The sequence below is a fragment of the Hypomesus transpacificus genome, chromosome 23, assembly GCF_021917145.1.
Source record: "Hypomesus transpacificus isolate Combined female chromosome 23, fHypTra1, whole genome shotgun sequence".
NCBI classification, from domain to species: domain Eukaryota; kingdom Metazoa; phylum Chordata; class Actinopteri; order Osmeriformes; family Osmeridae; genus Hypomesus; species Hypomesus transpacificus.
Window position 1 is genome coordinate 18499681 of NC_061082.1, and position 21455 is coordinate 18521135.

At 43.7% G+C, this 21455-nt stretch overlaps 1 protein-coding gene across 4 annotated transcripts in view; it reads right to left on the reverse strand.

The window, feature by feature from the left end:
- Positions 1–438: 438 nt before the first annotated feature.
- LOC124484957 (NLR family CARD domain-containing protein 3-like) overlaps positions 439–21455 on the reverse strand; it is an 80508-nt gene continuing 59491 nt past the window's right edge. Inside the window, exons 1-11 of one of the 4 annotated variants that reach the window (XM_047046111.1) lie at positions 12377–12536; positions 9163–9299; positions 8558–8616; positions 8318–8434; positions 7192–7255; positions 6846–7074; positions 4740–6552; positions 4487–4654; positions 3770–3943; positions 2400–2446; positions 439–1219 (exon numbers count right to left, since the gene is read on the reverse strand). In XM_047046111.1, coding sequence (XP_046902067.1) covers positions 684–1219; positions 2400–2446; positions 3770–3943; positions 4487–4654; positions 4740–6552; positions 6846–7074; positions 7192–7255; positions 8318–8434; positions 8558–8616; positions 9163–9299; positions 12377–12503 — 3471 coding nt within the window. In that variant the 5' untranslated portion in view covers positions 12504–12536 and the 3' untranslated portion in view covers positions 439–683. Of the gene's footprint in view, positions 1220–2399; positions 2447–3769; positions 3944–4486; positions 4655–4739; positions 6553–6845; positions 7075–7191; positions 7256–8317; positions 8435–8557; positions 8617–9162; positions 9300–10681; positions 10719–12376; positions 12537–21455 lie in introns of those variants that run through there. The other 3 variants (XM_047046113.1, XM_047046109.1, XM_047046110.1) reach the window with 3 other exon arrangements.

Below are 21455 nucleotides of genomic sequence, written 5' to 3' on the forward strand. Positions count from 1 at the left end.
TCGCGCAAAATACCGGAATATGTTGTTCTCATAATGCGCGGCAATACAATGATTATTCATTAGGCTTGGATTTTTATTCAAATGAATTCTAATGACAATTAATCGATCATCGATTATTCATTACCAACCCTACTATCAGGTAGAGTGGTCGTGGACAGGCAGGTGATCGGTGCACAGGCTGGCGGCGAAGGTACAATCCGGTATCAGGTAGAGTAGTCGTGGACAGTCCAATCGAGGTCTAAGCACGGGAAATCTGAGCACAAGGCAGGAACGTAACAGGTACGCAGGAACGTAACAGGTACGCGGGAACGCTCAGTAGAAACACACAAGACGAACTGGCACAGGACAAACATAAACCAACGGACTAAATATCCCACTAACGAGCAGACGAGACACCTGGAGGAGGAGGGGCCAAAAAAAACGGGAACACACACTGACATGTTTTCCATCATCCTGTATAAAACATCTTTATTTCTCCATATTTAGTCACTAAGACACTATTTAGTTCATCACATTCAGTGGAACTGAGATCAAAGACAGGATTGTTGTTTGTCAACAATTGAAACGACATAAACATTCTAAACACCAATATTTACAAACACTCTGGGATATCAATTCCAACTGTATACAGTTCAATCTTCAATGACATCTATGTGAGCACAGTGTGTGACAGTGTATGTGGGCTATTCTACCTGACACAGGGACACTGAGGACTCTAACCCAACCCTGAAACCAGGATAGAGGGGCTCAGTGAATGTGGTGTGGAATGTGTGCAGGTGGGTCAGTGTGTCAGAGGAGACTGTGTAGAAGGACAGAGTGCCGGCCAGCCAGTCCAGATACACTCCTACTCTGTGGGAGCTGGAGGGGGGGGCAGGTATGACAGTTCTCCTATTATTGTGCCTGGCAGAGTAACTGTTATTACCACACTCCAGACTCCAGGACTTGTTATTGAATCCAAGCAAACAGTCATCACCCCTTCCTCTCCTGCTGATTCCTTTATATGTCACTGCTATATGAACCCCTCTTCCACTCCATTCTGCCTCCCAGTAATAGCACCCAGACAGACCCTCTCTACACAGCACCTGTGGACAGTTCTCAAATCTCTCTGGGTGATCAGGAATTGGCTGCTCCTCTCTTCTCCTTGTCACCTTTCTGTTTTTCTCAGAAAGAGAGAGGTCTATGTGTGCTGTGTTTATGTCCAGTGTGAGCTCACAGGCATCTGATGGGGGAGACCAAGACACAATATATTACTGATCATCATCATTCACATTCTCTTTCTACCCTTTCTCTCTCTATATGTATCTCTATTTCTGTTCCAACCTCTCTACCCTGCTCTCTGTCCTTCCCTCCATTCCTCTCTTCCACTTTTCCTTTAATTCTCTCTCATTCTGTTCTCCCTCCCTCCCATGCTACCTCTCTCCCTCCAGATCCATCTCTCCATCATCTCTCATCTCCTTACCCCTGATATGCCCCCATCACTCCATCTTCCTTTCCTCCTCCTGTTCCCTTCACATTTTATTCCCCCTTTTCTTTGTCTTTCTATCCCACCCATCTCTACTCTTTAATTTCCTCTCCTCATCCTCCTTTCTCTCTCAGAACACACACTTCCACACAATCAGAGGCAGGAGCTTAGAGCAGACACTGGGAGAGGGAGGGAAGAGCAAAGGTAAGGAGGGGGTGAAAGGTGAAGAGGACAAGAGAAGAGGGGAAGAGGGGAGGGAGGAAGAGATGAGAAAAAATAAGAGGAGGACCAGAGAAGAGGGGATGAACGGAGATGAGGAACTGGGAGATTAGAGAGGTGGAAGGGAGAGGGGAGTGGAGGAGAAGAGGACAAGAGGAGAGGGTATGGCAGTGGAGAGGGAAGGGAGCGAGGGGTGAGGGGAGAGGAAACACACACCAGCTACTGGGAGGAAGACAGGACAGAAGAACAGAGCAGGAGTAAAGGAGAGGAGGAGAGGGGAGGAGAGAAGAGAGGAGGAAAGGAGAGGACAAGAGGAGCAGAGAATGAGAGGAGGTCAATACAGGAGGAGAGGGGAGCGGGGGGAGAAGGGAGTGGAGGAGGAAGGAGGGGAGGACAGGAGGAGAGGGGAAGTGGTGAAGGAGAGGAGAGGGTGGGATCTATGAGAGGCTGTGTAGGGCAAAACTACTGAAACACTTGCTCATACACACACTCATCTAGACACTAGACAGCCTCTCATAGAGAGGAGAGGGAGGGATCTGCCCCCCTAAGGAGGAGAGGGGATGAAAGGAGGGGTGGAGGAGGCAGGGAAGGGGGTGGAGAAGAGAAGAGGAGAAGAAGAGGCAGAAGAGGAGGGGTATTGATGTGCACACATAGCATCTGTGTGTATTGTCCCTTGTATGACCTTGTGTACTAGAACCAAGTAGCAGTCAACACTCACATCTCCTATGGCCAGGTTTGATCCTGCACTCTCCACCATGAACCACACTGTAGGGATAAGCAGAGGAACGATGAAAATACACTTCACCTGTTGATAAGTGACTTAGCAACTGACTTTCTAAGTAAACATGTTGTTTCTCTCTTATCATAAGAGGTGTATTCCAGAAAGCAGGTTTTACAAACTCTGATCCTAACCCTGAACTCTGACTTGATGAACCCTGAGATGGGAAGCTCAGAGTTATCGCTTCCAGAACAGCTGATCTGAGTTAGTTCAATTCTAATTCACTGGAATTAGAAATTCTCACGGGTGCCGGCGAGTATGAAGATATTTTCAGAAAGCAAAAAAACAACTGCAACAGCAAAAGAGAGGCACTTGGTCATTCAGAACATTTCAATGCAGCAGTGTTTCCCACACAGACTAATTTAGCATCAACACCGGCCGCCACAGTTTGTGTTTCGTTATCATAATTTTTTTTACACTATTTAAAACAGCAGCGTATTCGTTCAGCTGCATTTCCTTTCCCTGCTCTCCCTCCGTCTCTCTGTCACTCACGCCTCTCACACACACACAGTCACAATGTTAACACACGTTAGCAGCCAGCCAGAACTGTGTGTAGTTTGTCCTTTGATGATCAACTCCAAACATGCTTTCATCAATCCAACAACATTAGTATTTTACTGATAATGCTGCAAAGTGCTGAACCATTCCAGTTTATAGCATTTTGAGCCCTCACTGCCTCTTGCACTCAATCACTAACTAGGTGACGTCAGGTAAGTGTGTGAAGGTTCAGGGCTCAGGGTTTAGGGGGACATTGGGATTGTATGGTGGATTGGGCCTTATTATCATAATTCTCTGCACAAAGGTGTCCATAACTGATATCAAGTAAATGTAATAATATGTGTAGTTAAATACATTTGGCAAATATAACTATGAGTCCAATGTAATGTTTATAATACATGAGGCTCAAAAAACAATTTTGCGCTCAACTTAATGCAATTTTAAATTTTTTTGTTGAAGTCACAAGCTACATTCACTTCAAACCAACACTAGGACCTAGGTTTGAGCTGAGCTACATTTTACAACGTCTGGTTTTAGTGACCTCTCTTTCAGGAACTAAAAACCCAGTTTCCCTCATCTCAGGGTTTGAAATTGTGTTTTCATTAAACCCGCTTTCTGGAAAAAAGACCCCTGGAAATACAATTATGATTGTGGCTACAATCATAGTTGAACCATATTGTAGATTGTAAAGTAAACATGCAGTTTTTATTTGTATCATCATGAAATGCAAGGCCTATTAACGTAGTTTGATATGTGTTCAGTGTTAAGCAACATTACACAAAGAGGTATATAAAAAACAAACATCTCCTTACTTGAGTTTCTCCAGTCTGCAGTGTGGATCCTCTAGTCCAGCAGAGAGCAGCTTCAATCCTTTTTCTCCTGGATGATTGTAGCTCAGGTCCAGTTCCCTCAGGTGGAAGGGGTTGGACCTCAGAGCTGAGGCCAGAGAAGCACAGCCTTCCTCTGTGACCAGACAGCTGGACAGCCTGTGGAAAGAGGATCAATATTGTGACAGAATCCATCTGGGCCTCCAGAGTGAGTTGTTAATGTTGCGGGGCGGTGCCACAGTGTTGGAGTTTTATTTTAAATTCTGTCAGGAGGCGGTGCTACAGTGGCCGCAAAAGTGGCCTTGCAACATGCAAATTAAGAAAACATCTTCATTACACACACTCAGCGTTTAGCAAATTTGCTGCAAATAAACACAACACAACCAAATACATAAATGCGCTGCAAATATAGAAACAATGCAAAACGGGAAGTACACCAACTCCGAAAGAAATGTCAGAAAAAAACGCTGCATCCAGTTTTCACAATTAAAGTGCTCCAGGCCTCTAGGGGGAGCCCTCAGCTTTATTTTCGTGCGAGAGAGAGAGAGAGAGAGAGAGAGAGTGCAGAGGAGAGTTTGTTTTGGAAATGGTAGGAAATAGTAGTCTACCTTTAATAGACCACAAGCTTACAACCAGTGTGTGATTCAGTGCATGGTGTGAGATTATAACTATAGTTATGTCATGTTGAACAAGAATACAGACCTCAGTGTCTCCAGCTTGCACAGTGGATTCCCCAGTCCAGCAGAGAGCAGCTTCATGCCTGAATCCCCCAGGTTGTTGTTACTCAAGTCCAGCTCTGTCAGATCTGAGGAGGGGAGAGCTGAGGCCAGCGCTTCACAGCACCGTTCTGAGAGGTTACAGTCATTCAGCCTACATGACAAGGAGAACATGAGACATCATCAGAGTCATGTTTATCATACAATCATGAAATATAATATCTAACCCTTATACATACAGAGCAGTTTTTGAGTCTTTGACCACTGGCAGCAGCCTCAGAAGACCTTCCTCTGATCTGGAGTATTTCTTCAGGTCAAACACGTTCATCTTCTCTTCTGAAGTCAGCAACACAAAGACCAGAGCTGACCACTGTGTAGATGAGAGCTTCTTCTCACTGGAGAGACTTCCTGAGCTCAGGTAGTGTTGGATCTCCTCCACCAGAGAATGGTCATTCAGTTCATTCAGACAGTGGAACAGATTCATGCATCTCTCTGGAGTGGGATCCTCTCTGATCTTCTCCTTGATGTACTTGACTGTTTCTTCATGGCTCTGCGTGTTGCTTCTTGTCTGAGTCAGTAGGCCTCGTAAGTCAGTTTGATTGGACTCCATTGAGAGGCCCAGGAGGAAGCGGAGGAAAAGGTCCAGTTGTCCATTCTTACTCTGCAAGGCCCTGTCCACAGCACTCTTGTAGAAACTGACTTCTGGTCTCTCTCTGAAAAGAGCCAACAGTTTGTTGGAACTGGAAGCTAATGGATTCTTAGACATCAGATTCTCATCGTTGTTGATGAATGAGAGAAACACAAACACAGCAGCCAGAAACTCCTGAAAGCTCAGATGGACAAAGCAGAACACTTTTTCCTGGAAGACTTTACCTTCCTGTCTGAATATCTGTGTGAACACTCCTGAGTGCACTGAGGCATCACATACATCAATTCCACACTCTGTCAGGTCTTTCTCATAGAAAATCAGGTTGCCTTTCTCCAGCTGGTGGAAGGCCAGTTTTCCCAGTGACAGAATACTCTGAATGCTCTCTTCATCCCAGTGTGGATCTGTCTCAGTTTTCCCAGAATACTTCACCTTCTTCTGTTTGGTCTGTAACACCAGGAAGGTTGTGTACATCTCAGTCAGGGTCTTGGGCATCTTCTCTTTCTTCTCTGTTCTCAGCATGTGTTCAAGGACTGTAACAGTAATCCAAGAGAAGACTGGTATGTGGCACATGATGTAGAGGATCCTTGATGTCTTGATGTGTGAGATGATTCTCCTGGCCAGGATCTCATCACTGCATCTCTTCATGATGTACTCATCCTTCTGTGGGTCATTGAACCCTCGTACCTCCGTCACCAGATCAACACACTCAGAAGGGATCTGATTGGCTGCTGCAGGTCGAGTGGTGATCCAGATGAGAGCAGAGGGAAGAAGCTTTCCTCTGATCAGGTTGGTCAGCAGCACATCCACTGAGGTGGACTCTGTGACATCACACCAGCTCTTGTTCTTTTTGAAGGCTAAGGGCAGTCGACACTCATCCAGACCATCAAAGACAAACAGAACGTTGTACTCGTCGTAGTTGGAGATTCCTGATTCTCTGGTTTCCGAGAAGAAGTGATGGACAAGTTCCTTCAGACTGAACTCTTCTCCATCCAACAAATTCAGCTCTCGAAACGGAAGAGGAAAGATGAACTGGATTTCCTGATTGGCTAGTCCCTCAGCCCAGTCTGTGATGAACTTCTGCACAGAGACAGTTTTTCCGATGCCAGCAACTCCTGTTGTCAGAACAATTCTGATTGGTGTGTCTCGTCCAGCTGAGGGTTTGAAGATGTTGTTGCATGTGATGGCTGTTTCTGTTCTTGCTGATTTCCTGGATGCTTTCTCAATCTGTCTCACCTCATGTTCTTTATTGACCTCTCCACTCTCACCCTCTGTGATGTAGAGATCTGTGTAGATCTTATTGAGAAGAGTTGGGTTTCCTTGTTTAGCTATGCCCTCGAACACAGTTTCAAACTTCTTCCTCAGTTCAGATTTGAGTTGCTGTCGACAAATCTCAGCACGCTCATCTAAACAAAAAACAACACAGGTTAAGTGTGTGTTTTTTGTTAAACGAAGTTTTGATGATTCACAGATTATGAACTGACAATGTGTCCTCTATATTCAATTCAAAACATATTTCAAATCTATGATCATTTATCAGGTACACAATAATGAAACAGCTTATTATACTCACACATAGTACAAGGTCATGTAAAAATCTACACGACATTGGGGTGCTCTGAGTTTCATAACTTTCTTTATCTAACCTTCATCATAAACCATCAATCGGTCAACTAAGACTAAATATGGAGTCTCTTACTTTTCTCCAGAGTGTCAGCCAGCTCCTTCTGGTTCATGTTCCTCAGGACGTGCAGTGTGATCTTCAGTGCTCCCTCTCTGGCACAGCTCTCCTGCTTCTGATATTCATGGTCCACCACTTCCTGGTCCTTCCTCTGACTCTCTAAGCCTTCTGGGAAATCTGAACTCAGAATCCTCTTCATCCTCTTCAGCTCTTCCTTCACAAACCTGATGACAGTCTCCTCAAGCACCTGAAACAGAGAGGGAAGATATGAGACGAACCAGGAACTGTAGTCCCAGTAGAACAAAATGATTGAAATTATTCTGTGTTGCTTATTCTGTCTACTTTAGATGAACACAAAACTCACTGTGAATATGGAGGACAAGTCCTCAAGGGGACTCTGGTCTGACTCAGACTTTTCCTGTTGATCTCTGAGGACAAGAGATGACATTACTTAACCACATGAACAACATGTACAAGGGCTGATAAACCACTAAAGAGTATATCATACATAAGCATGATTAGTAAACTTAACTGTATCCACACATGCATACACACAGACACGCTGTATAAGAGTGATACCATCACTACCAAGTAAACCATCTTCTATACCACTACAAGGCACTATTCCTTTAATGCATTCATCAAAGATAGGAGCACTGTCACCTTCAGGTAAACATGTGTGTTGTGTTTCAACCAGACACTGAAGAATGACATCAGGGTCCACCTCACACAGGGCTGCATGTTTGCTAGCAGCCTGCTTTAGACACTGCAGCACTGCTCCACCCAGGAGTTTAATGCTCATACCAGGCCTGGTACCTGCAGGGCTGGACACTGACTCTCATGCTGTCTGTGTGTGTGTGTGTGTGTGTGTGTGTGTAGGGAGGTTATTGTTGTCAAACGTTTACTAGAGCTGCACTGATCTCTCTTATTTGTGTGTAAAGCTATTATAACAAAATTACATGTTTACAATAAATGTCAAGTCTTGGAGAAGTAACTCACAGGCTTATCCTGGAGTTTGCTCTAGTCTCTAATGAGTTAGAGAGAGCAACTTAGAATAATTTGTCTGCACCGACATGGAATGACCTAATGGTAGTACGGTCTGGCTTGCATAACTGCATTAGTTTCAGGGTAGTTTGTTGTGGTTGTGTTGTGGTTGGGTCTCTGTGTTAATGTCAGGTAAAGTTCAACATTAAAGCAGCACAGTGGACTGGTAGGTTGAGGTCCTGTCTCTCACTGATCAAACACAACAAGGAGGTCAAAGGTGTTGATGTGTCTGATGGTGGTCTAGTGGTTAAACCATAGATACATAAAGAGAAGACCAACACCACATAGTAATGAAATAATATTAAATAACAGCTCTCACTCACTGTGTAGCTCTACCTCATGGTCTGAACATCAGCCAGGCTATGAGTTCTGACTTTGTTTAGCAGAGATGTCACATGATGATCCTGAATCTAATGATGACATTATACTTCAAATTATTTACATACCCTTCCTCATTAGAAGGTCCTCCTCCATCACTGAACTTGAAAGGTGGTTCCATAGACCTGTCACTCTTCATGGACACACAGCTGGGTACAGGTGAGGCTGGTCTCTGCTGGATTGGGCTTCAACACAACAGAGACAGACCTTCAGTCTCTCATTTATTCTGACTAATGATGGTGTCATAATATCACTGCTGAGCTCCGAGATGGAGAACAGTCATGAACAGGTATGGATTCTCATCTTACCTCTTAGCTTTGGTGTCCATGTCATGTTCCCCAGAAAGACTCATTTTAGAGGCAGCCCTCTGAAACACAGTAAAGATTAATAAATTAATAATAATAGTTTATAAGGGGAGACAGGGGCAAGTTGTCACAGGATCAAGTTGGAATACTGCTGTCAAACTGAGGTTTGGTGTCAAAAGTTCAGAGAATTTTGGTATCTCAATCATCAGAGGTTATTTACATTAGATTCAGCCGTATAGTGTCATGAAATCAAAACACTCAAACACAATTTTTAATATTTAAGGATTACCTAACAACGCATTTTATACACAAGTGCATATTAGGTGACATGGATTAAACCTCAGTCAGAGTCACATGTTGACACTGTGTCAGGTGTTACCCTCTGTCCTTGTACACATGCTGCCTGTGTTGTTTCAGGGAGGATCTGTACAGCAGGTTTCAGGACAGTGTCTCATCTTTTAAAACAGTTCAATGTCCACTGCTGTAACACACCACATTTATAAACTAATGATGCTTCTAAATTTATTTGAATGATTGTTCTGGTATGTCACTGTTCCCCCATGTTGTTCTACATTCAGTACGACCCTGTTCCCTACACTGAAACCCACCTGTGGTGTCTTGTGTTGTCGTCCTGTCTCAGGGACTCTGGTGGTCTCTGCCAAGCCCAAACCAAGGGAGGGGGGTTGACCTACAGGAGCAGGCTGGGAAGGGGGAGGGGCGTGGTTCAGACTCAAGAGCAGTCTTCCTAGGGAGGGAAAAGAAAACATTGCTTAACTGTACATATTAAAACACACTAACACACAGGCATGTAGACACTATCACAGGCACTGTGAAACACACTAACACACAGGCATCTTGACACTATCACAGGCACTGTGAAACACACTAACACATAGGCATGTAGACACTATCACAGGCACTGTGAAACACACTAACACATAGGCATGTAGACACTATCACAGGCACTGTGAAACAAACTAACACGAAGGCATGTAGACACTATCACAGGCACTGTGAAACACACTAACACACAGGCATGTAGACACTATCACAGGCACTGTGAAACACACTAACACACAGGCATGTAGACACTATCACAGGCACTGTGAAACACACTAACACACAGGCATGTAGACACTATCACAGGCACTGTGAAACACACTAACACACAGGCATGTAGACACTATCACAGGCACAGTGAAAGACATGCTGAGGGCAGCTTTGCTCTAATGCCGAAGCAGCTCCTCAGCTTGAAGGTCCTGATGGATCTACTCCAATAGTTTTTTTATGTTCTCAAACCTGGCTTAATGGAAATATACACAGAATTGTAATTTCAGTTTAGGACTAAGCTTAATACATGTTTGGGAAACTGTATTGTAGAGTTCCATCACTAGGAAACTGCAGAGAGGGGCAAGACCAAGAATGTACCTAAAGAAGGAGAACTGTACGTCCACTAGAACCAGACTGTCCTAAATCATCTAACTAATATTACTGATGCATTCATTCATGTTTACCTGGTTTAATACAATTTCATCAACCCAGCATTGATCAAATCTCCACTTCCCAAGGTGCTGGTATGTCACTCAGGTCATTTAAATCAGTCAAGCATCCTAGGCCTCCTAAGACCTAGGCCGAATCCCAATACTCCCCCTTACCCCTTCCCCCTTCCCCTTAGTTTTGCACGTTCCCGTGAGAGCTAGTGGTGTCCCAATACTCTTTTTGAGCTAGGGGAAGGCTAAGACTAAGCGGTATACACCCCTTAAAACCAAGTAAGATCGGGAGCTTACTTAAAAACCTAGGGCTATGTGAATACTGCGCGACCGGCAACAATGGCTGCCAGATCATCCAGAGAGTCCGATAAATGTAATATTTTCGGCTTAATTAACTGATAAAAAAATTATGACAGTCTTGTTTTGTGTTATACACAGTCCTGAACATATATATTTGCAACCATTTTCCTTATTGAAACGTTTCTAAAAATCGCTAGTTTGGTATGCTAATGTTCCCGCATTTCTTTGGCTAGCATGTCTACAGTTTTAAGTAAACTTAATTAGCAGCGAATTTCGTTTAATATCAGTGCATAACACTACTTGCTTTGGAGATATTGATACGTGCTAGATAACATACCTGTAACCAAGTGGCGTCCCATTTCTCAGGGATATGTAGCCCGTACCCCTCAGTTTCGAGGGCCAAGGGCTAGGGGTGGGCCTAAGATCCAGACTGAACTATATAGACAGGTTATTCTCTCTCTCTCTCTCTCTCTCTCTCTCTCTCTCTCTCTCTCTTTCTCTCTCTCTCTCTCTCTCTCTCTCTCTCTCTAACTAAATGACATCTTCAGTGTTGCCAACCTCTGTGTTCTGTGTAAACTATGTAATGAATGAGGAAACACCTGTAGTTTAGCCCAGGCAGCACCAGCAGTTATGGATCCCATGACAAACTACTGGGTACCTGGTTAGTTTGGGATTTGAAAGAGTAACTTTCAAACTTTGGGTATATTTATAGGGAAGATATATGTCGATGTAGAGACAGTCATATTGACTAAAAACATGACCTTTACCTTATAAATATAATCATGCCACTCATGACATTTCACACCATTGAGTCATTCAGCATTGTACAATGAAAAGTTGAATGGCGCAACAAAAACAATCTAAGCTAAACTTAACCCTAAGCTGCCAGGGGTAGCTAGTTCAATCTACTGTCTGGAGGTGCTCAAAATGAAATATAGAAATCAATATTTTCATTGCCACATGACATTATGTATTTATCAATAATTCTTCAAGAAAATGTCATTTTCCTGACACTCAGCACCCTTCCCCCTCTCTCTCCACTGAAGAGTTAAGTTTGATTCTCATCTTTCTGGTTTGACCCATTTCTACATTCCAGTCCTGTGCTGCTACAGGGCTCTGTAAAAACCATGTAATGGATGAGGAAATGCAGTTTCACTTGACGCTCTCAGTAGGAATGATGGGTGTTTGGTGGAGTTGTGAATCTCATGACTTATCAGAATGATTGGTAAATACAACATCTAAACACATGATTTAAAAACCTCTGCCAGTCTGATGTACAATCACCCCTAATCATTCCAGAAACATGACTTGTCACCCTGTCACATGATTATCATTCTACTGTGTTCTGTACTGTAACTCTGGATGTTTGTCCTCCCTCACCTACAGCCTACATCACCTGCCTTGCCAGAACCTCCTCTCTCTGCCCTGTCTCTGATCACCTGCCCTGCCAGAACCCTCCTCTCTCTGCCCTGTCTCTGATCACCTGCCCTGCCAGAACCCTCCTCTCTTTGCTTCGTCTCTGATCACCTGCCCTGTCAGAACCATCCTCTCTCTGCCCTGTCTCTGATCAGGGTCTTTCTACATCATCTATAGTGGAACAGGTTTACACTAGATGTTGTATTGAATGAAAGCTTTTATGTCATCAAAGGTTGTCATGGGCTAGCCATCTCTTTGATCCACAATCAAAAGCTGTTAGCACCATCTATAGAGGACCAAAGTAGTCTAAACAGGATATATACATTTGATATGTTAATTTATACCCTTGATTACACATGTACAGTGTGAATGTCAAATGTCATAGTCTGTCTCCTTCCCTGGCCCCTGTTAACTGATCACTAGACATGTTTAACGGACATGAAATCATGTTATATTGTCGTCTAGGATCTATGCTGACAAACAAACACATGTCCAGGATTTAAAAGGATAAGACATCAGACCAGTATAGGGATGCTAATTTCCTTAATCACAACCTATCCTGGACTGACAGTAAATCCTTCACTCTCCAACATATGAATAAACACCTTCTACTGACCTTTATAAAACTCTAGTGTCACCATCAGCCTCCTCTCTGTGCTCCATCTGGTTCTGTGTGTGTCTGACAGTAATGCTGACAGTCTGATCACCTGTAGTGCTGCCTTGTACTCATCTGATCCCAACATTAAAGACTGCTCTTACTGCTGTTGTTATTGGTACTGTTCATGGAACATACAGTAAATATATGAATGTGTCACACCCACATACATACACCCACACACATTTATGCTTGGACCAGTTGATCCTGTTTGGAGTCTTATTACTGGAACTTTCTTATGTAATGATACATGCATGCCCAATAATATAGGGGGAGGAGAGGGGGATGAGAGGAGGAAAAGAGGGGATGAGAGGAGGAGAAATAGAGGAAGGTGAGTAGAGGGGGGGTGGAGAGGGGAGGAAAGGAGGAGTGAAGAAAGACAGGTGAAAAGGGGGCAGAAAGGGCGAGGAGAAATAGGGGAAGGGGGCAGGGGTGAGAGGGGGAGGAACAAATACCAGGCACTGAGATAAACAATTAAACTGAAAGAGATGAGAGAAGGTGAGAGGAAGGGAGAGAGAACTAGAAAGAGGTTGAGAGGAAAGGAGAAAGATAGAGAATGGGTGAGAGTGTGGTTTCTGAAGAAACTGTGTACTTGAATAGTCAGGATGCCGGTTGAATACAAATAATGTATTCTGTACTGTACATTACCTAACAGAGCGGTCTGTGATCGATCTACTGCAGGACACGTATTGGTAGTGTCATCTAGCCGAGTGATACCGACTCGAATACACACCCAGTTTTAAATAGACTCACAACATCTGCTCATTCTAAACAACTGATAATTACCGTAATACAAACATACAATGAACTCACTCTTCTCCACAATGGATTGTAAACTACAAAAGGTCTCATCAGCTGCTTCATTAGCACCTTACTGTATGTCTCCAACTGACCCCCTCAACAACTTCCCCTTAAGTCATAAATATAGATTGTATCAAGAATATTAGATAGAAGGCCGTGTAAGATACTCCACTCAACCCCCTCAGGGTGTACTGTCCTACAGGGTGGTTCAACCCCCTCAGGGTGTACTGTCCTACAGGGTGGTTCAACCCCCTCAGGGTCTACTGTCCTACAGGGTGGTTCAACCCCCTCAGGGTCTACTGTCCTACAGGGTGGTTCAGCACCTTCAGGGTCTACTGTCCTACAGGGTGGTTCAGCACCTTCAGGGTCTACTGTCCTACAGGGTGGTTCAGCACCTTCAGGGTCTACTGTCCTACAGGGTGGTTCAACCCCCTCAGGGTCTACTGTCCTACAGGGTGGTTCAACCCCCTCAGGGTGTACTGTCCTACAGGGTGGTTCAACCCCCTCAGGGTGTACTGTCCTACAGGGTGGTTCAACCCCCTCAGGGTGTACTGTCCTACAGGGTGGTTCAGCACTCAACCCCCTCAGGGTCTACTGTCCTACAGGGTGGTTCAACCCCCTCAGTGTGTACTGTCCTACAGGGTGGTACAGCACCTTAGGTCAAACAAGCATTCCCTTTCGTTCTGCCCCTGTTGCCCCAAATCATTTCTGCAAAGTCTCAGGATGTTCCTTGACAATAGACATAAACACCAAGTCAAATGACTCTCGAAGCCACATCAATTCTTTCACAAGAGGACAGAAGAAAGATAGAGAAGGGGTGAGGAAGGGAGAGAGATAGAGGGGAGTTAAGAGGAAGGAAGAGATTGTGTTCCAATGTTGACTGTGTGTGGTTGTTGTGTGGTAGTGAGGTGAACACAGACACACACAAACAGGAGGCCCAGACAAGTGGTTCACAATGCAGACATGTCCTAGTGCTGCCCTCTAGTGGTGCTACAGGACACTTGTCTCATTGGAACAACAATGTCAAAGCGTTACAAATGTTCAAGCCCTCAATGTGTTTCTTCTGGTATTCAACTCTTTAGGGGCCCTAGCAGTAGACCAGCTGGAAAACAGAGACTGTGGCTGAGACCACAGTGAGAAGGAGAGTGATAGAGAGGGAGGGGACACAGTGAGAAGGAGGGTGATAGGTCAGAGAGGGAGGGGACACAGTGAGAAGGAGGGTGATAGGTCAGAGAGGGAGGGGACACAGTTAGAAGGAGGGTGATAGGTCAGAGAGGGAGGGGACACAGTGAGAAGGAGGGTGATAGGTCAGAGAGGGAGGGGACACAGTGAGAAGGAGGGTGATAGGTCAGAGAGGGAGGGGACACAGTGAGAAGGAGGGTGATAGGTCAGAGAGGGAGGGGACACAGTGAGAAGGAGGGTGATAGGTCAGAGAGGGAGGGGACACAGTGAGAAGGAGGGTGATAGGTCAGAGAGGGAGGAGACACAGTGAGAAGGAGGGTGATAGGTCAGAGAGGGAGGGGACACAGTGAGAAGGAGGGTGATAGGTCAGAGAGGGAGGGGACACAGTGAGAAGGAGGGTGACAGGTCAGAGAGGGAGGAGACACAGTGAGAAGGAGGGTGATAGGTCAGAGAGGGAGGGGACACAGTGAGAAGGAGGGTGATAGGTCAGAGAGGGAGGGGACACAGTGAGAAGGAGGGTGATAGGTCAGAGAGGGAGGGGACACAGTGAGAAGGAGGGTGATAGGTCAGAGAGGGAGGGGACACAGTGAGAAGGAGGGTGATAGGTCAGAGAGGGAGGGGACACAGTGAGAAGGAGGGTGATAGGTCAGAGAGGGAGGAGACACAGTGAGAAGGAGGGTGATAGGTCAGAGAGGGAGGAGACACAGTGAGAAGGAGGGTGATAGGTCAGAGAGGGAGGGGACACAGTGAGCTGAGCTGGGCACTGCTGTACTTTGACCTCAGCAGCTGCAGCCTGGCCATGGCCCCCCTCTGGACACAGCAGCTCCTGGACCAGAGCCCGCTGAGCCATCTGCACACACACACACACACACACACACACACACACACACACACACACACACACACACACACACACACACACATGCAGTACACCGTTACATCACCAGACATCATATCTCTAGTTCTGGTCTGTATGATGTCTGTGTTTTGTTTGTTCACTCCCTTCCTCTCACTCAATCTCTCAGGTCCCAATTCGCTGTCTGATTGGTCCATTCCGCTCCCCTTCCAGGTCCAACCACCTGTCTCCACTATCCCAACCATCAGCACGACCTGCCTCCCATAAAAGCTGCTCCTTTCTTCAGCCCCAGGAGAGGGAACTGATCCATGATGTGGAAACAGCTGTTTGTATGAGGACTGTGTTGTGTGTTGACTTGTTTATACTTGGTAGGAAAATTGCTATAGTTCATTTTTGTCGATAATGCGATAAGATTATTGTATACACTCCAGGAAATCACCCCTACCTAATCATGAGTCAACAGAAGCACATCTTGTCATTGCGTATCTGTTCCCTGTTTCCAGTCTGGCTGTTTGATCAGTCCTGTTTGTGTTTTGTCAGCACTTCTTATCAACGTCACAGTGTTTCTGTCTCCTAAACAGGTCACATCTGTGGTTACTGGGCTTATCTAGCTCCAGCTGGTTTCTGGGCCTACCTGTGTTTGGTCTTGTTTACCTGAGGACATTTCAGACAGTTTGTCTACAGTCGGCATGCAGCTCTCACCATCAGACACCAAACAGCTCAACTCTCCATCTCTGTTCCTGTAGCAACGGCCACCGGGTCATAGTATGCGGTTGCCAAGGCGGCGGTGGTCTCAGTAGAGGAGTGGGTGTCCTTACTTCCTGTTGCCAGGTCATGGGTGGTGCTGACGGCTCGTGTGTCTCCCTCTCTGGTCTCCCCCCGTCGTACCTCCCTCTCCAGGCTGGAGGCTCTTGGCTTTGGGGGGCAAGCGGGGGGAACTGAACCTCTACCGCAGTGACTTGGACAAGTAACTTTAATTTGATTACTGGTTTGGAAATAGTAACGCGTTAGATTACTTGTTACTGAAAAAAGTGGTCAGATTAGAGTTACTAAGTAACGCGTTACCATGGCGTGAAATTAGTGCCAGGAGAGCGAGCTCTGTAAAAACGATTTGTAACTCGCAAAAAAGTTTTGTGTAGCCTACTTGCAAAAAAGATTTGTAACTTGCAAAAAAGATTTGTGTACTTGTAAAAAACGTTTTGTGTCTCCGTAGAAGAAGCCGGGAACACCGCTCCCAAAACCATCTAAGCCAATCAAATATAGCCATCTCTGTATCTAGTATCATTGGACATTTTCGTCTGTCTATCACACAAAGAATGTCAGCGAACAAGAACAAAACTTGAATGCTGATGATTTCAATGGCGAGTCATTTGGTAACGTTTAGTAGTTCAAAATATCCATGGGCATGTATCTTTAATGCAACATTTAAAGATGATTCAGTTAACACACTCTTAATAGTATAAACTAATGGATCAGGGTCGTAGTAAGTTGAATAGTGTTTTTATGAAAATATGTATACGGATATTTAATTAGACAACCAGATCATGTTTTGTCAGTCCCTAAAGATGCCTGGAAACTATGACAATCATGCCATGTTCAGCTTGTCACTGGAGTCCTGCATATCAACTTGTGACACAGGTTTTGGTCTCGTCTAAGGCCAGGAATACACCAGGCTTGTTCAATTTGCATTATATATTGTCTAGACAAATCTACCATTTCATTGAACGTTTTGTTATTGTAGGCAGAATTGTGTGTCCAATGATTGATTTTACAATTTTTGACCTAACAACTGGGTCAACCTTTAAATACTTTTCACGTTATTTACATTATATTGTCCTCCACAAGCATTCACTACGCGTTACTTTTCTGAAAATCCTCCGTTGCTATGAGGAATCAAATGCTGCGCTACAGCTACTGAGCAGGTACACATTTGAACAGCAGGTGGCCTAGTTCTGCCAATTTAGTGGAATTTAATCTGAACCCAGATAACGATGTTACACTGGCAGTAAATAATACATTTCGAATGAAAACCACTATATTTTGCGCCAGTTCACTGCCATTTAGCTGCACATTGTCCAACTAATGGTAGGTTTAATGACTGGTTGTCTAATTAAATATCCGTTTACATATTTACATAAAAAAAACTATTAAACTTACTACGACCTAGGTCATGTGTGATAGACAGACGAAAATGTCCAATGACACTAGATACAGAGATGGCTATATTTGATTGGCTTAGATGGTTTTGGGAGCATTGTTCCCGCCTTCCTTTACGGAGACACAAAACTTTTTTTTTACAAGTACACAAATCTTTTTTACAAGTGACAAATCGTTTTTGCAAGTACACAAAACTTTTTTTTACGAGTACACAAATCTTTTTTGCAAGTTACAAATCGTTTTTACGGAGCTCGCTCTCCTGGAACAAATTTCACGCCATATGTTATATCAAAATAAATAAATTTAAAATCATAATAAAATCTCCACAATAATACTGGTAGTTTCTCCGGCCCAAGTAATTTTTCTGTTCCGACCCGGCACCTCATTAAGGAAAGGAAAATTATCTGTCCCTCGCAGACAAAAGTTTGGGGACCCCTGCACTAGACACACACAGACAGTGTACAGTCGTGGCCATAAGCTTCGGGAGTGACATACATTTTGTGTTTGCAAAGCGTGCTGGGCCTCAATCCATCATTCTGATTGGATTTTAAGAGCAGATTGACTGCTGTAAAAGAGGGGACTATTTGCATATATTGAAAGTTTTCACCCCAAACAAGCTTAAAAAATATGAAATGTGCCTTATTCTGATTCCAGTATTCTATAGAAACATGTGAAAACACTCCGCAAATACTGAACCAGCAAACTTTGCAAAACACAACTTCTGTCATTGCCAAAACTTATGGCCACGACTGTATATTCAAGTGGGTAATACTGGTCCTAAATGTATTGTTTACAGTGAATGCATGTGTGTGTGTCCACATGTGTGTGTGTGTGCCTAAGGCCACTCAATAGTATTTGCCTGCAGAGCCGGAGAGCTGCAGTTTCAGGACCGCATTTCTAAGACCCTCGTTTTATCTGACAGCGCCACCTAGCGAATTGGATGACGGAAAGGCAGTGTCACGAGATTGCAACAAGATATTTGAATGGTTCGAGAGAGGCAAAAAACAAGAAAACTCTGGCATGTGTGATCATGTTTGATGAGATAATTAAATAGAAAGGTACAATATTTGAAAACAGTTTCGAATAATATACACTGGATAATTAAAACAAATTAAAATCACTTCAAATTATAAACAAATGTATATATTCCATAGGTGTGAAGATCCAGTGTAAGTTGATAAAATGAAGTAAGCTAATTAGGGAAACAAAAATAGCCCAAAGAAAAGGTAGAAAATATATCAATGTGGACAGGGGTGATGCCTGGAGTGGCCTTGCACACCCTGCAACATGAGCCTTGAGGACTGTGGCACATTTGCAGATATTCTAAACTCATTCTAGAATTGCTTTGAAGGGCTTAACTTCACCAAAGTTAACAAAGCATTATGTCTTGAGGACATCAGTAATAACAAGCTCCTGGAGACCTGCTACAAACAACTGGCCCTGTCTTCTGTGAACTGTTCAACTGGTCCTTGGAGGAACACACAGTTCCAGCTCTGTGGAAAACCTCTGCCATCTGCCTCATTTGTATGGAAATGTTGGTCATATGCATAGATGTATGTGTATGAAATCTATAATCTTCTATGTTCATTGGTAAGAGACAGGAAGGGAAGGTAATTAAGTTGAGTTCAAAGGAATGTGAGGTGCTGATGGCTCTGTGGGCAGCTTGCCCTGGGGGATGGGTGAAGCATTTTATATGGCCTTCTGTCCTCTGGTTACTGTAAGGGGTCAATGAGACAGTTGCTCTGAACTTTGGCTAGAAGGACTGTGTCCTGTTTCATTGTTTGTGTTAATTAAAAGTATTGTTTGAAGATGGTCACACAAAGGACAGTTGACCATTTGACTGGTCAACCCCTGTGGCTTTATTATCTACTGCTCTGGGGAGAGCTGTGACATCAAAGAACAGTGAAACAATCGCTAGGGAGATGTATTGTTTCAAACTGTCACCAAGTTGAGTTGGCCAATCACAGAGTTTGTTTCATTGATTGATTGACCATATAGAATGCCATTTGATCTTAAGTTTATATAAGGCAGTGCATGAGTGCTGGCTGATCATCACTCTTGCGAACGATTTGTGGCTATCACACCCTTCGCCAAGACGGATCACAAAGTACTTTGTTTAAATCATATGTAATTGTATAGTCTAATAAATTGTATTAAAACCATATCCCTTGACTATTCAGATCGACACAGTGCCACTCGAATTCTTCCTTTACACTTGGTGCCGGAACTCGGAATCCTCGTCTGCTCAGCGTTTAACAGACTTCTCCCTCTGATGGCGATTTGATCAATCCGGCTGGAACAGCTGCCTTAACCTCCAAAATTTTTCGGAGACAGCGGGGCCGATTCTAGGGGAGTTTTACTGGTTACGCTGTTGCTGACGCGGGGTCTTAAAGAAACAGGTGAGATATTCTTTTTGGTCACTGTGTGATATTGAATTGTCTAAATATGGTTATAGGCTATTGTCAATAATTCGGTTAAAAGTTAGTAATTGGGCAGTGGTCTGAGGAACAGTGTCCTGTACGTGTGAGTCGTACGAATTAATGAGGTACGGTTGTTGAACCTATCTTTTACGTGAGAGTCGTAAAAAACAAATCTGCAGAGTGTGTCGACGGACATACATAGAGGTCGTGTGTTTGACGAAACAACACAGAGGGAGAAAAAATTCACATGTGATATCGTGTTATGTGTTTCTTGGAGACCCTAAGGATTAGAATATGTTGGATTGGTGATAGTTTGAGAAGTTGTATTGGCAATTGTGGTCATAACAGTTCTTATGTATTACTAAGGCGTTACATGATTCTAAGTCCAGAAGAGAAGTGGAAAAGTATACTTGTGAGAACCGGTAACCAGCTGAGTTAAAAATAAAAAAAAAGATAAAGAAAAGAAGTTAGGAAGTAGGTATAGGCCTATGAAATTTCAAAGTGAGTTTGTAAACGCGCGTGTTCATTTTTGTTTTACTTGCAAGTTATGTTTTTTGAGGTTAAAAGAAGTATGGGTAGTAATTAATGGTGTCAACGTAAAAGCTATATCTACAAATTACAAAAATCAAAATTTTAAATTCTTTTTATTTTGGTTTGAACGTTTGTAATTTACGATTGTAGGCTATTCGGTAAGGGTATATGTTCATTGACAAGTTGTGAAATCGGAATTTGAGAGTAAAAAAAAAAAAAAAGAAAGGAAGGGTGTAATTGTGTCTTTATGTTCCTTCGTTGGTTATTGTTGGTTCAATGTGTTCAAATATGGATTGTAATTCGAAAATGAATAGGGCTAAAGATTGGTCTGGAGGCAGAATTAACCTGTCCAAACATCGATTACATAAAGCAAAAGTATGGTAACGATAGTTTATTGCAAATGCAAATATGGATTGATATATGTGGATTTCGGAGTGTGGGTTCATTTTGTTGTGAAATTATGAAAAGCTTGTGCAGAGAGAAATTGTTACACGATTTGGAAAATAATAGATGTTAGCTTGGTTGGATGGCTTTTCAGAATTGGATGGAGGTAGGTAGAGTCAAAGAGAAATAGATATTAGAACAGATAGTGTGGGGAAATTTTCATCTATTTCCACACAGATTCACGATTCAAATTGTATGGCTGTTCCGCAGACAAACTTTGCGGTGAGTATTCATCCGTAGCCCGTAGTGGTTAGCGGGTGGATGCGCAGGCGCATTAGGTCTTGCTGGCTAAGCGAGAAGAAACTGAGGTCAGACGTTTGTCTTACGACTGAAGTGTTTTCTGACAGACTGTTGTCTAAGATAAGTCAAGAAAGCAGGATCCTGGAATTTGTTTATAGATTTGCTTTGGATTCCCGCAAATATTGCGGCTTGTGCTTTGACTTGCACTATTGCACTATTGCCTATTATTCAAAAGAAGGAGAAGTTAAAGTCCCCTCCGGTACAAAAGGGTTTGAGTCCCTGAACGAGTTTAAGAATGTTATAGGCTTGGGTGGCAATGCTTCTGTCTCGAGGGACAGCACTGAGTTACGATTCATCAAAGTGAATGCAGAACATGTTTAAATGTGGTTGGAAAACATGTAGGAAAGTC